Source organism: Anser cygnoides, chromosome 5 (genome assembly GCF_040182565.1).
Source record: "Anser cygnoides isolate HZ-2024a breed goose chromosome 5, Taihu_goose_T2T_genome, whole genome shotgun sequence".
In the NCBI taxonomy this organism is placed as follows: domain Eukaryota; kingdom Metazoa; phylum Chordata; class Aves; order Anseriformes; family Anatidae; genus Anser; species Anser cygnoides.
In genome coordinates this window covers 34,402,395-34,414,394 of record NC_089877.1, presented here as the reverse complement: position 1 = coordinate 34,414,394, position 12,000 = coordinate 34,402,395, and the positions used below count along the sequence as shown (strand labels likewise).

Genomic DNA, 12,000 nt, shown 5'->3' with positions numbered 1-12,000 from the left:
CCGGGGTCCCACAGCCCCCCCCAGAGCTGCAGGTGGCTCCTGCCCCCCGGCCCCAGCTCCCCAGCACCCCCTGCTCGCCTCCCCGCTCCCCGGCAGACACCGCGCTGAGATTATCGTAATGATCCCCGACAAGGCACTATCAGGAATTATGCTGATAAATCTAAACAGACAGCTTATGAAAAAATAAAAATAAACAAACCACAAGCCCGGGCCCGTAATTTAATACAAGGTTATTAGCCTGGCTGGCAGGGAACAGAGCTCTCTCCTGCTGCAGCCTTGAGTCTCCTCTGCCCCCGGCTCTGCCTGGAGCCTCTGGCCCTGCCCAGAGCCTTCGGCCAGGTCCCTGCAACACGGAGGGACCCCAGACCTGCTGGTCCTTGGGTGCTGGGAAGTTTAGGGGAAGATTTGAAGCGTTTGGGTAGGGGAAGAGCGGCAGAATCAGGATGGGGGGAGAGTGTGGGGATGTGGCCAGAAATAAAAGTGAGAGATGCAAGGGGGGAGATGGGAGGGGGGTGGCTGCTGGCGAGCAGGGTTCGAGGAGTTGTGTGTCAGCACATCCCCGAGGTGTGAATCCTGCACGCATCCTTGTGGGCACGTTCACAGCCCTGAGACGGCGATGAGGGAGCAGTGGCATGGCCCCCAGCTGCGGAGGGGCCGGGCTGCAGAAGAGGATGCTCTCGGGGGGCTTCCCCCAGGAGCAGCACAGGTTGGGCAGATCACCCATGTGGTTTTGGGGGACTTTCTTCCATTAAATCCACACTGAACGTGATGGCAATGAAGCAGCACTGCCCGGAGGCACACGTTAACAGAACCGTAGCGCTGACCTTCTCATCAGCCAAGCCATCACCAGATGTTTTTTCCTTGCTCTGTTTTTTGCGCGCTTGCCGCTCTCCCCTTGGTTTCGTTCCCTGCAAGCAGGACCGTGGATGGCATTAATATTAATGGGGCTCGGTGCCAGGCAAACGGCACAAATCCTGCCCAAACGCGGGGGCTGAGCTGGGCTGCCTGGGGTGAGGCGCACACGGAGCACTCTGCGCCCCAGCAGTGCCGGCGATTGCTCCGAATTGAGGGGAACACGGCTTTTTAATAGGGACGTTTAAAGCCGTGGGTGTGTAAAAGCACACTTTTATTAGGCTGTGTGCGTGGCACAAGCTGGGCTCTGTCACGCTGCCCAAACCTGAGCTGTGGCTCAGGACCTGCCTGGGCTCCCAGCCTCTGCGCAGGGCATTGCCACAGCCTGGGGACCGTCAGCGTGGTGATATGGTACAAGGGGAAACAGCTCGAGCCCGCATTTCCACTCCTCTCCCCCCCTTTTTTTATAATAGGTATAACAGAAGTGATTCAGAAGCACTTTACCCCTTCCATTACCCAGAAAGCAAATAAGAGTTGCAAGAATGGGGACAGCAACACAACAATTATATTGAAATATTCCAAGTCGTGCTTATATGGCGAATGTGACAAAATTGAGTGCAACCTTAAAATAGCAGCAACGATCTTTTAAAACACAAAAAGCAGATGATTATTGACTGGAGAGATGGCAGCGCACCGGGGTGGGAGGCAGGCTGCTGGGTTTAACTCTCCCGAGGTGTGTGTGATCTCTGGGCCGCCCCAAAAGTGGTTTGGATGGGCTCAAGCAATTGGCTATGCCTGGTGTTCAGCGTTTTAGAGGGCTAAAATCGGGTGAGATGATGTGTAACATGGAGATGTTGTGTCTGATCCTGCACCTGCAGAAGGAGCAGGAGTTCACAGTTGGTCAGGGATGCCTGGGGCTGAGGCCCCCTCACTGTCACTGTCTGCTTCCCAGCTCTCTGCCTCTCCATTTCGGGTTCTTTTTTATTTTTATTTTATTATTATTATATTTTTTGGGGGGGGCTGATAGACAGATTAGCATTTATCAGCAAGCTGACTACTGGAGGGTTATTAAAAGCGATTTGCAATGTAAATACTTTCATCATCAGCCACGTTTTCTTTAGACTGGGGTTGACTTTTATGAATATTAAAGATGTCAGGATGGGTCTGCCGGGTTCACAGGAGCGGGGCTGCTGCAGGGCAGGGGCTGGGCTCGCGCTGCGCTGCGGGAGGCAGCCGGGAGTATGAGAGGATCCGTGAGGGGCAAGGGAGGGCCTCAGTGGAAGGATGGGGAGCAAGAACTTGTGAGTGTGTCTGAGAGCATCTGTACAGGGGGAGAGAGGGGATTTTGCCCGCCTCTAGGCAGATGTGGTGGCTTGGGCCGAGGGCACGATTTGCGGCAGAGCCCGGTGGAGGCTCCCGAACCGGTAGTGGGAGAGCGGGGATTGCTGATGGGCTGTCAGGCAGAGCGAAGCTCGGGGCACGGCCAAGAAAAAGAAAAAAAAAGGAGAAGCCATCCAAAAACAGAGGATGGAAAGAAACGGGTGAGGCAGGGACATGCGAGTGTTCCGAGGAGAGAGCAGCAAACGCGACTTCTAACCAGAACCCGAGCCTGGGCCTTCGGAGGCTCCACTTCTTCTGCCTAGTGAGAGAGAACAGCGCTGGGAGAAGAGCTAAAAGTTGAAAACTTTTGTACTTAATTTGGTTGCACGTTTTTATCTCCGTGCCGGATCAGCTTTGGAAGAAGGCTTCTTGCTGTTCATTACACTCTTTTGTCTACCCACGGGGAGTTGTAGTTTCAAACAAGAGCCCAATCAAACAACCCAACCCCGGTGCAATCAGATTGTCTTTGAGGCAGACATTTCCTCGCTCGGATGAGTCCGCCCGGGGCGCAGCAGTTTTCTTTACAGCATTTGGGGGGGGGGGGGGGGTCAGCATTTGGGTTTGAGAGGCCAAACCCCAGCGGAGGGGCACATCTCCCGGCCCCGGGGGGGGCGCACTGCCATCAGAGGCCGCTCTCCGGGTGCGGGAGCCGTGAGAGGGGCCGGGGCAGGAGCTGGGGGGGATTTGGCCGTGAGCACCCGGCGGGGCTCCGCCGGCCCCGGGGGGCTCCGGGCGGCGTCGGCCCGGCCGGGGCGAGCCTCGGGCGCTGTCCGCGGTGCTGCCGGGGCTGCTGCGGAGGGGGGGGGGGGGGGGTTAAAAAAGGGGGGCACCCGCTTCTTTTAATTATTTATTTTATTTTGGGAGGGAGGCAGCGGCGCGGGGATTGGCCGCGGCACCGTGACGCCGTGGTCCCCCCCCCTCTCCAAGCCTCCCCCCGACGTGGTGGCGGTGGCGATGCTGGGTTGGGGTGGGGGGGGGGGGGGGAGGCACTTTTGGGGGTGGGGAGGGGGGGGCACCGGGCCGAGCCGGCAGAGCCGGGTCCTCCCCCTCCTCCTCCTCCTCCTCCCCACGCCCCTCCCCGCCCTCCGCACGGCGCCGCCGGGAGCCGGGAGCCGGGAGGAGCCGGCCGGGGCCATGAGCACCGGAGCCCCCGACGGGGCGGCGGCGTGCTCGGCGCTGCGGCATGGCCGCTGACAACCGCTCGGCGGCGGGCGGCGGCGCGCCCTGGGGGCTGCCCGGTGAGTGGCGGGGGGCCGGGGGCACCCCCGGGCCGGGGGGCGCCGGGAGGAGGTGGGGGGGTGGGGGGGGGCGTGCTCCCGAGGCGCGCACCCCCGGGGATGTCGCACACCGGGGGGAGCTGGGGGCGGGGGGGGGGGTCTCTCTGCCAACTTTCCCCGGGCAGGCAGCCCCCTGCCCCTCTGCACGCCCCGCTGGCCGTCCCGTCCCGTCCCGTCCCCCCTGTCCCGTCCCGTCCCGTCCCGTTCCCCCCGTCCCGTCCCGTCCCGCAGCAGCGAGGGGCAGCTCTCGCCCCCTTCCTCCCCATCCGCGGCTGCCCCCCTGTCCCTATCCCGGTGACATCCCGGCTGCCCGGGGCCCACGGGCGGGGGTCGCGCAGCCCCACCCTTCTCCTTCCCAAAATCATGGCTTTGGCTTCAAACCAGGGGGACGGTTCTTGGCACTCCTTCAAATCAAAGCAGCGCCGGCTTCTCCTCTCTCCTTCTTTAAGCCCCTCCGACTGCGCCGCGGCCACGTTTGCCGTCCGGTCCTTGCAGACACCGGGGCTGGAGGGGCACTTCCCCGGCTGGGAAATAGCCGTCGTGCCTCCGTGCCCTGCCGGCCAAGGAGCTGGGCTGTGGGTGTCAGCACACGGAGGCTCCCCGCTTCGCCCCGGGCACCCGGGGTGACCTCGGAGAGCGGCCGGGTTCCCCCGCGCTGCTGGCAGGGTGAGCAGGGGCTGGCACCCGGCTCCTTGAGCCTGGCGCTAGCGAAACACACGAGATGCCAGGGAGCCAGGGCCCAGGCCTCCGGTGAAACATCACGGGTGGCAATGCTCGCGCTGAAATCACAGGTAGCAGCGGGACGCGTGGAGCTGTCACCACCTCGGGGCACTGCTGCCTGCTTCCTAATGCCCGGCCTCGTGTGCTCGGAGCGCCCATAGCCCGGGCTAGGTGCCTTTACGCACCCCAGGACATGCTCCCAGGGGAGCTGAGCGGCTGGCTTCACCCTCACGGACAGGCTAAGAAATAGGGACACGTCCCCGGTGCACGCTTGGCTGGGCTGGAGGCTGGCGGGCAGGGTGGGCTGGAGATGCAGGAAGGCTTTCAGCAAAAGAGGTTTGTTCCTCCACAAGAGGGGCATGCCCGTCGCCACAGGTCAGTCTGCTTTCTTTCATCGAAGAGAAATGAACCGAAATGATTAATTAATGCTGCGATCCAATTACTCTGAGTTTGCAGAAGAAGTATGGTTTTTCTCTCTAAACTATCCCCAAGAGGATCCTATTGATACCGGCTCTTGTCATGGTCGTGTTTGTTGTTGTTGTTGTTTTCTTTTAACGGAAATGACAGACATCTCCCCAGCAAAACACAGCCAGAAGCAGGGATGAACGTAGTGAGAGAGGTGCCCAGCACACCTTGGCTTTGGAGCCCCTCTTCCCCCGATGTGCTGGGACACGGCCGGCAGCACCCGCAGCGGTGGAGCGGGGCCGGTGGGCGCAGCCGGCGGCGCAGGGCTGAGAAGGCAGCGGGGAGAGCAGCAGCAAGAGGAGAGGGAAATGGAGGCTGTGTTTGCAAGGGGCTGCTGCTCGCTGCACGAACGCAGCTCGTCATGCCACGTGCGTGCATACACAGCAAGCCTTTCACGTGCACGAGCTGCCCCCTGCCCCTTGGCACTCAGCGGGGCATTTACTGGAGTAGCAGGCTCTGTCCTTGGCCGGTCGCTGCTGGGTTTGGCACGGGGATGTGCCTCTCTCGTTCTCCAGTGATCCGAGGGAGGAGATTTGCTTTTGCATTTCAGCATCCTCCCCGAGCTGGCTCAACGCCAGCTCAGGAAGTCGCAAGGTGGGCACCGGGGCAGCAAGGCAGTGGAAGTTCGAATTGAGTTGTTCCCATCCACTTCCCTCCCCTCTTCATCCCCTCTTCTCCGTCTGCGATAGCACCACAACTGTGCCAGGACCAGCAGTGGGGATGCTCAGCCCTGGGCCACGCTGAGGCCTCTTCAAGCCGGCACACGGTTTGGAGGCACACCAAAGCCCGAGCGGAGCCGCGGCGGCCCCGTGCTGCTCCCGTGACTCAGAGGGGCCGGGAGGGATGCGGGGAGCCGCGGCAGCTGTTTGCTCGTCTTCGAGAGCCTGGCAGAGGAGCTCCGTCCCGGGTCAGCTGGAGGGGAGGAGCGGCAGCGGAGAAGCTTGGCCTTTAAAGGCAGGGCGCTGCGCAGCGTGGCAGGCTGCCCCGATGCCACGCCGAGCGGGCTCTGCCGCGGCCCCTGCCAGTGGTGCAGCAGCCAGATGCCGGGGACCCAGCTAGAGAAGCAGCCCATCGCTTGCCACAGGGGGCTTAATGTGTTTTACAGCTCCTTGCAGCTCGCAAGGCGCCGCAGCAGCAGGCGTTTGCCCTGCCCAAGCCAGGCCGTGGTGGCAGCGGGTGGCACCAAGCTTCGGGCACCGTGAGGAGAGGGGTGCTGGGCCCGGGGACAGGCACAGAAATTGCTGAGGTGCTTTGTGATGGGCAGGGCGGGAGCCGGCTGCCACCCGCAGCGTTAAGGGTTAATGGCGAGTTGGTTTGGGTCCAGCAGAGTGGGGCTGATTGGCCTGTGGGAAACTCAAAAGTTTTGGTTGTGCAACACCAAGGGCCGAAAACATCATTTTGTGCAAACACAATGTCCCGTGGCCGGGTCACAGGGCAAATCTCGAGCGGCAGCTCGGCGCCTGGATCCCAAACCCTCCCAGCACCTCCTCGGCGGGGCAGCAGGATCATCCGACCGCTGGGACAGGACAGGATGAGTGCCTTATGGGGTCTGCATGGGGCAGCTGGGATCCCTGCTCCCCCGCAGTTGCCTTGTTTTCTGTCCCAGGCTGTCCTCGCTGCTCCCTCTCCCCCTGGTCCCTGTCTCTCCTGCAAGCCTCTGATCCAGGCAGTCACTTGTTGCAGCCACCCTCCTGCCCTCTCCCTCCATCCCCTCTCCCCTGCCCTTTTCCTGCTGTGTTATCCGGGGTTATTTCTGCCGTGCCGCCTCCGAGCAGCTGGGTCCTGCTGAAGCTTCAGCCCAGGGCTACAGAAGAGCGTGAGCATCTCTCTGAGGCGGGCAGCATTAATGCAGCAGGCGGCAGAAGCTCAGCTCTGTCCTGGGCTCCGCAGAGAGCCAAGAGCACCCCGACCTCTGTGCGTGTCCTCTGGCAGGCACGCTTGCTGCCAGCCTGACATTTCTGGGGACTTCGGTGCCCCCCAGCCTCACCGTGCCCGTGGTGGCAGGGGCGAAAGGAGCCTGGCAGCCCCAGAGGAGCACATCCCGCCGGCCCCTCTGCTCCTGGCCACTTTCCCTCTTGTTTCATCACCTCCATCGCTCCCCAGGTGTGGAGCAGCCAGGCAGGGCCCCCCAAGGGACCCCCCCCAGCAGCAGGACACCTCCTTTACCCGCTCCCCGCACGTCTCGCTGCATCCCTGGGGTGCCTGCGGCAGGTCCCCAGGACTTCCACGCTCTTCAGAGGTGTGAATCTGCCAACCAGAACAACCCCTTGCTGGATGTAAGCTGCTGCCGTGACTCAGAAACTCGTTAGAAGCTATTAGATAACGCAGTTAGCACCACAAACTGTCACCCCTTGCATCTCAGGCACACCAGCCACAAACAGAGGTAGCCATTGAACATCCCCTACCCCTCCCCTCTTCCTTCTCCCTTTTGCTGAGGGCTGAGACCCACGTCACACCCCCAGTTGGACACGACAGGCCTAATCCTGTTGCATTTTTAACCTCTGGGTCCTTTGGGTCGTTAACCTTTAGGTTCATGGCATCGGTGTTAATGGCACGCCAAACCTGGCTGCCCCAAGCAGGTTGCCCCAACCCCACCTGCAGCCTTGGATCCGAGCTCGACTGCACCTCACCCCTTCAGCCGTGCTGTGCCGTGTGGGGAGGGAATGCTCTTCCCTGCCTCGAGGACACGCTTGCTAATGGCTGCACCTGCAGAGAGGGGGCCACGGGATCCCTTAGCCCAGAAGGTGTCATTGGGGAGGAGCTGGGGGCATCCAGTGGCTGAGACGGAGAGGAGAAAGCTGCAAAATTCACTGCAGGCAGCCCCAGGGAGGGAGCAGGCGGCTGAGGGTGCTGCAGCTGGTGGAAGTGGGCCTGGGGGCACATCTTGCGGCCAAGGGACAGCGTGGGCAGGGACAAAATATGGTCGGTATCTGGGGCTATGAGCCCTGTGGGCATCAGCCCCAGGAAACCCCACGGGATGTCTCCTGGGCTTTGCCAGTGCTGCTTCTCCTCCCCAGCCACAGTGTGTGGAGGGGATGGGGACCAGGAGGACTGTGGAGAGGGAGGAACACGCTGCTGGAGGTGCAGGAGGAGAGAGCTGGGCATGGAAGAGGACAGCCTGAAAGCATCCTTTTCTATCACGCTCCCTCCATCCTATCTGAGGGCGCCCCTACCCCATGGGGCAAGCAGTGGGGCTGCTCCTCGGGGACGGAAACCCGCCTGGGAGGGTTGGAGCTGCTGCTGGTGAAGGGGGGGGGCCTGGTGCCACCAGGCAAAGCAAGGCAAGGTGACCCTGAGGGGATGGCAAACACAAAGCACGACCTCTGTCCTCAGTGCCACCACTGCGGCTGCGCTGCAGGCACGATGCACGGCTTGGTTGTGGGGAGGTGGTGGGGTGGAGAGAGCAGCAGGTGGGGAAAGAAAAGCTGCCCAATAGACCGGGCCATGGCAGAAAACAGTCGATAATTATTTTCAAAACACCGGTTGAAGTCTTTCATCCTGAGGATCCGGTTTCCTCTTTTTTCAGCACAGAAATTTTCAACCTGACCTCTGGGTGGCATCCAAGGACATTTCAGCTGGGCCTCCCCAGCCCTCTCCCCAATGTCCTGTGAGTTGTGCAGCCAGTGTTGTGCAGTGGGATGAGCTGCACTTGTCTTACTTACATATTTTGGATCCATTTGCACACCTGGGACAAGTGCACAGTGGGGCAAAGCCAGTGCTGCTCTATTCTGACAGCCCTTGGTCTTCACGAGCAGCCAGCGAGGATAACCATGCGTTATTGGCAAAATCAGCTTCAGGACACCCGGGGTGCTGGGGGCCAGTGCTGCTGCCACAGCGGGCTGCAAGGGGCAGCACTTTGTCAGGCACACGCAAGGCTTGGGCTGCTGCTGGCCTCTGTTGGGCCCGTGGTGGCCACCTCCTCTTGGCCCTGGCCCTCAGCATCCCCAGGGCTGGGGCTTTCTGGGGTGCTCAGCAAAAATCATCACAGAAAGTATCGCCATTTTCTGAGCAATACAGAAGGCAAAGAAGAATATTTGCCCTGGAAACATTGTGAAACAATAAGCAAGGCTTCATTAGGAAAACAAACATACACATTCCTCCTTTCCTTTCTTTCAGCTCTGGAAGGTTTTCTTAAAGCAAGTTTTGGGGCTGGGTGGTGTGGGAGAGGCAGGTCGGACAGGAGGCTCTGCCCAGCCGCTTTGCTTCTCCTTCCCCGTCCAGGAAATTCCCCCTTCATACCAGTTTTGGTCCATTGATTTTCTTAAGGTCCACGCTCCTCTTAGCCATCACCCCGGAGGGTTACCCACAGGCGCTGTGGTTTGGATGGACGCAGTCTTTCTGCCCATCATCTCCCACACCCACCAGGGCTGGGCTGTGAACCCAGCCAAGACAAATTACCCCAGGAGGGCGGCCCTTTCCCTGGCTGCTCCAAAACCAGCCACAGCCTTTGGGGAAGGCGGGCCAGGTCAGTGCGCTGTAGGACTTGTATGGATGTCTCGGGGCTGAAGCCATAGTGTAACGCTGTTTTTCCTGTCTCAGATTTCCTCTTCCAGAAGGAGCTGCTTGCTGCCAGAGACACAGGTGAGCACTGCGGGCCGTGGCCTGGCTTTGCGGGGTGTCCTGCCGGCGGGCAGCCCTCCCCGGGGGCTCACAGCCACGGCTGGACGGAAGCACGGACCCGCAGGCGTGATGACGTTCTCCCTTTCTGTCCCCGCTCCCCTTGCAGACCCCATGCATAACCTCTCTGCGCAGCCCTGGCAGGCGAAGATGGCCAACCTGACCTACGACAACGTCACCCTCAGCAACCGCTCCGAGGTGGCCATCCAGCCTCCCACCAACTACAAGACGGTGGAGCTGGTTTTCATCGCCACGGTCACCGGCTCGCTCAGCCTCGTCACCGTGGTGGGCAACATCCTGGTGATGCTGTCCATCAAGGTGAACCGCCAGCTCCAGACCGTCAACAACTACTTCCTCTTCAGCCTGGCCTGCGCGGACCTCATCATCGGGGTCTTCTCCATGAACCTCTACACGGTCTACATCATCAAAGGCTACTGGCCGCTGGGGGCCGTGGTGTGCGACCTGTGGCTGGCCCTGGACTACGTGGTGAGCAACGCCTCGGTCATGAACTTACTCATCATCAGCTTTGACCGGTACTTCTGTGTCACCAAGCCCCTGACGTACCCGGCCAGGAGGACCACCAAGATGGCAGGGCTAATGATTGCGGCTGCGTGGATATTGTCCTTCATTCTCTGGGCCCCTGCCATCTTGTTCTGGCAGTTCATTGTGGGCAAGAGGACAGTCCCCGAGGGGGAATGCTACATCCAGTTCCTCTCCAACCCAGCAGTGACCTTCGGCACAGCCATCGCTGCTTTCTACCTGCCTGTGGTCATCATGACGGTGCTGTATATCCACATCTCCCTGGCCAGCAGGAGCAGGGTGAGGAGGCACAAGCCTGAAAGCAGGAAAGAGAGGAAAGGCAAGTCCCTCAGCTTTTTCAAGGCCCCCCTGATCAAACAGAACAACAACAACTCCCCCAAGAGGGCAGTGGAGGTGAAGGAGGAGGTGAGGAATGGGAAGGTGGACGACCAGCCCTCAGCACAGACAGAGGCCACTGGCCATCAGGAGGAGAAGGAGACCTCCAACGAGTCCAGCACGGTCAGCATGACCCAGACCACAAAAGACAAGACCACAGCGGAAATCTTGCCGGCGGGGCAAGGGCAGAGCCCAGCCCACCCCCGGGTGAACCCAACTTCCAAGTGGTCCAAGATCAAGATTGTCACCAAGCAGACGGGGACCGAGTGCGTCACCGCCATCGAGATTGTCCCGGCTAAGGCGGGAGCCTCTGACCACAACTCCCTGTCCAACAGCCGCCCAGCCAACGTCGCCAGGAAGTTTGCAAGCATCGCCAGGAGCCAGGTGCGGAAGAAGCGCCAGATGGCAGCCCGGGAGAAGAAGGTCACCCGGACCATATTTGCCATCCTGCTGGCCTTCATACTCACGTGGACTCCATACAACGTCATGGTCCTCATTAACACCTTCTGCGAGACCTGTGTTCCCGAAACAGTGTGGTCCATCGGCTACTGGCTCTGCTACGTCAACAGCACCATCAACCCGGCCTGCTACGCCCTCTGCAATGCCACCTTCAAGAAAACCTTTAAGCATCTCCTCATGTGCCAGTACAGGAACATTGGCACGGCCAGATAAGCTGGCACTCAGGGACCACTTCAGCCAAGTTACGGCAGTCCTCCCCTTTGTCTCCTTTGCCCTGAGGGGAGACGGGGGGGGGGGGGGGGGGGGGAAGGGGGCGGGGGGGGGGTGTCCTCTGCTCCCCACTCACAGAAGTGCAGACTGTGACGTGCTTGCAGGTGATGCCCTTCAACGCTGACAAAGGCCTATGGCACCGCTGGGCTGCAGCTCCTCCAGTCACCCTGGGCCCAGGGACTCACTGGGGGAGCCAGAGAGAGAGCTGGAGGTGAGATGAGGCCAGGAGATGTGGTTACCAGGAGCCCTCCCAGCCCTTGCGATGTTGGCCAAACAGCATCAGTGCTTATCATCAGACTGGGTGCCTCTTCTGACCATCTCCCAGGCCTCAGAGCTTGTTTGCACACAGGCGGCCTAATGCTGGATGCTTTCGATAGGCTTGTAGACCATTTATTTTCCAAGATGAAAAAGAAACAGGGGGCCAAACTTGCCAGCCACTTTGGACCAGGCTGGCTTGAGTGTGCTGACAGAAAGTCCTTCTGGCCCACCCAGGCCCCCTCCTGAGGAGGTCAAGGTTGTGCCCTAGCAGCTGTGCCGAGCTCCCCTCCTCCCCCCCCCCCGATCTCACATCCTGACCTAGGGACCTGTGGGGAAGGCGTGGGGCACCTGTCCCACCGGTGGTGGCCTGCGTGCAGCCCAGCGAGGATGGAGGAGGTGGCCGCTGAGCTTTGTAAATGGATGTAACCCCACGGCCGGTGCCATCGCGGAGTCCTCAGCATGTGGGGTCCCGCCAGCCCTGTCCCAGCCCAAACCCCGTCATGCCAATGCCCCGCTTCTCCCAAGGCCGGGGTGCTGCCGAAATGTGGGGCATGGCCGTGCCCGTGCGTCTGTCCTGTCCCCAGGGCGATGCCGTGCGACCTGGAGATGGGCTGCCCCGGCTGGGTGGGGACCCCCTCACTGCCACCGCCTTTAGGATAACCGACATAGTGTCACTACAATGCCCAGCGGGTTGGTTTGGGGTGTTTTGAGAAGTGTGACAACTACGGCTGCCCTCCCCCCCCCCCCCCCCCCCCAGCAAATAAAGACCTCGGACCAGAAACGAAAG

General features: G+C 60.8%; 1 protein-coding gene across 1 annotated transcript; it reads left to right on the top strand.

The window, feature by feature from the left end:
• The first annotated feature begins 3,244 nt into the window (after positions 1 to 3,244).
• CHRM4 (cholinergic receptor muscarinic 4) lies at positions 3,245 to 11,976 on the top strand. The gene is made up of 3 exons (XM_066997844.1): positions 3,245 to 3,470; positions 9,234 to 9,275; positions 9,421 to 11,976. Exons 1-3 carry the CDS (start codon positions 3,416 to 3,418, stop codon positions 10,896 to 10,898), a joined length of 1,575 nt encoding a protein of 524 aa, XP_066853945.1. The 5' UTR covers positions 3,245 to 3,415; the 3' UTR covers positions 10,899 to 11,976.
• The last annotated feature ends 24 nt before the right edge of the window (positions 11,977 to 12,000 follow it).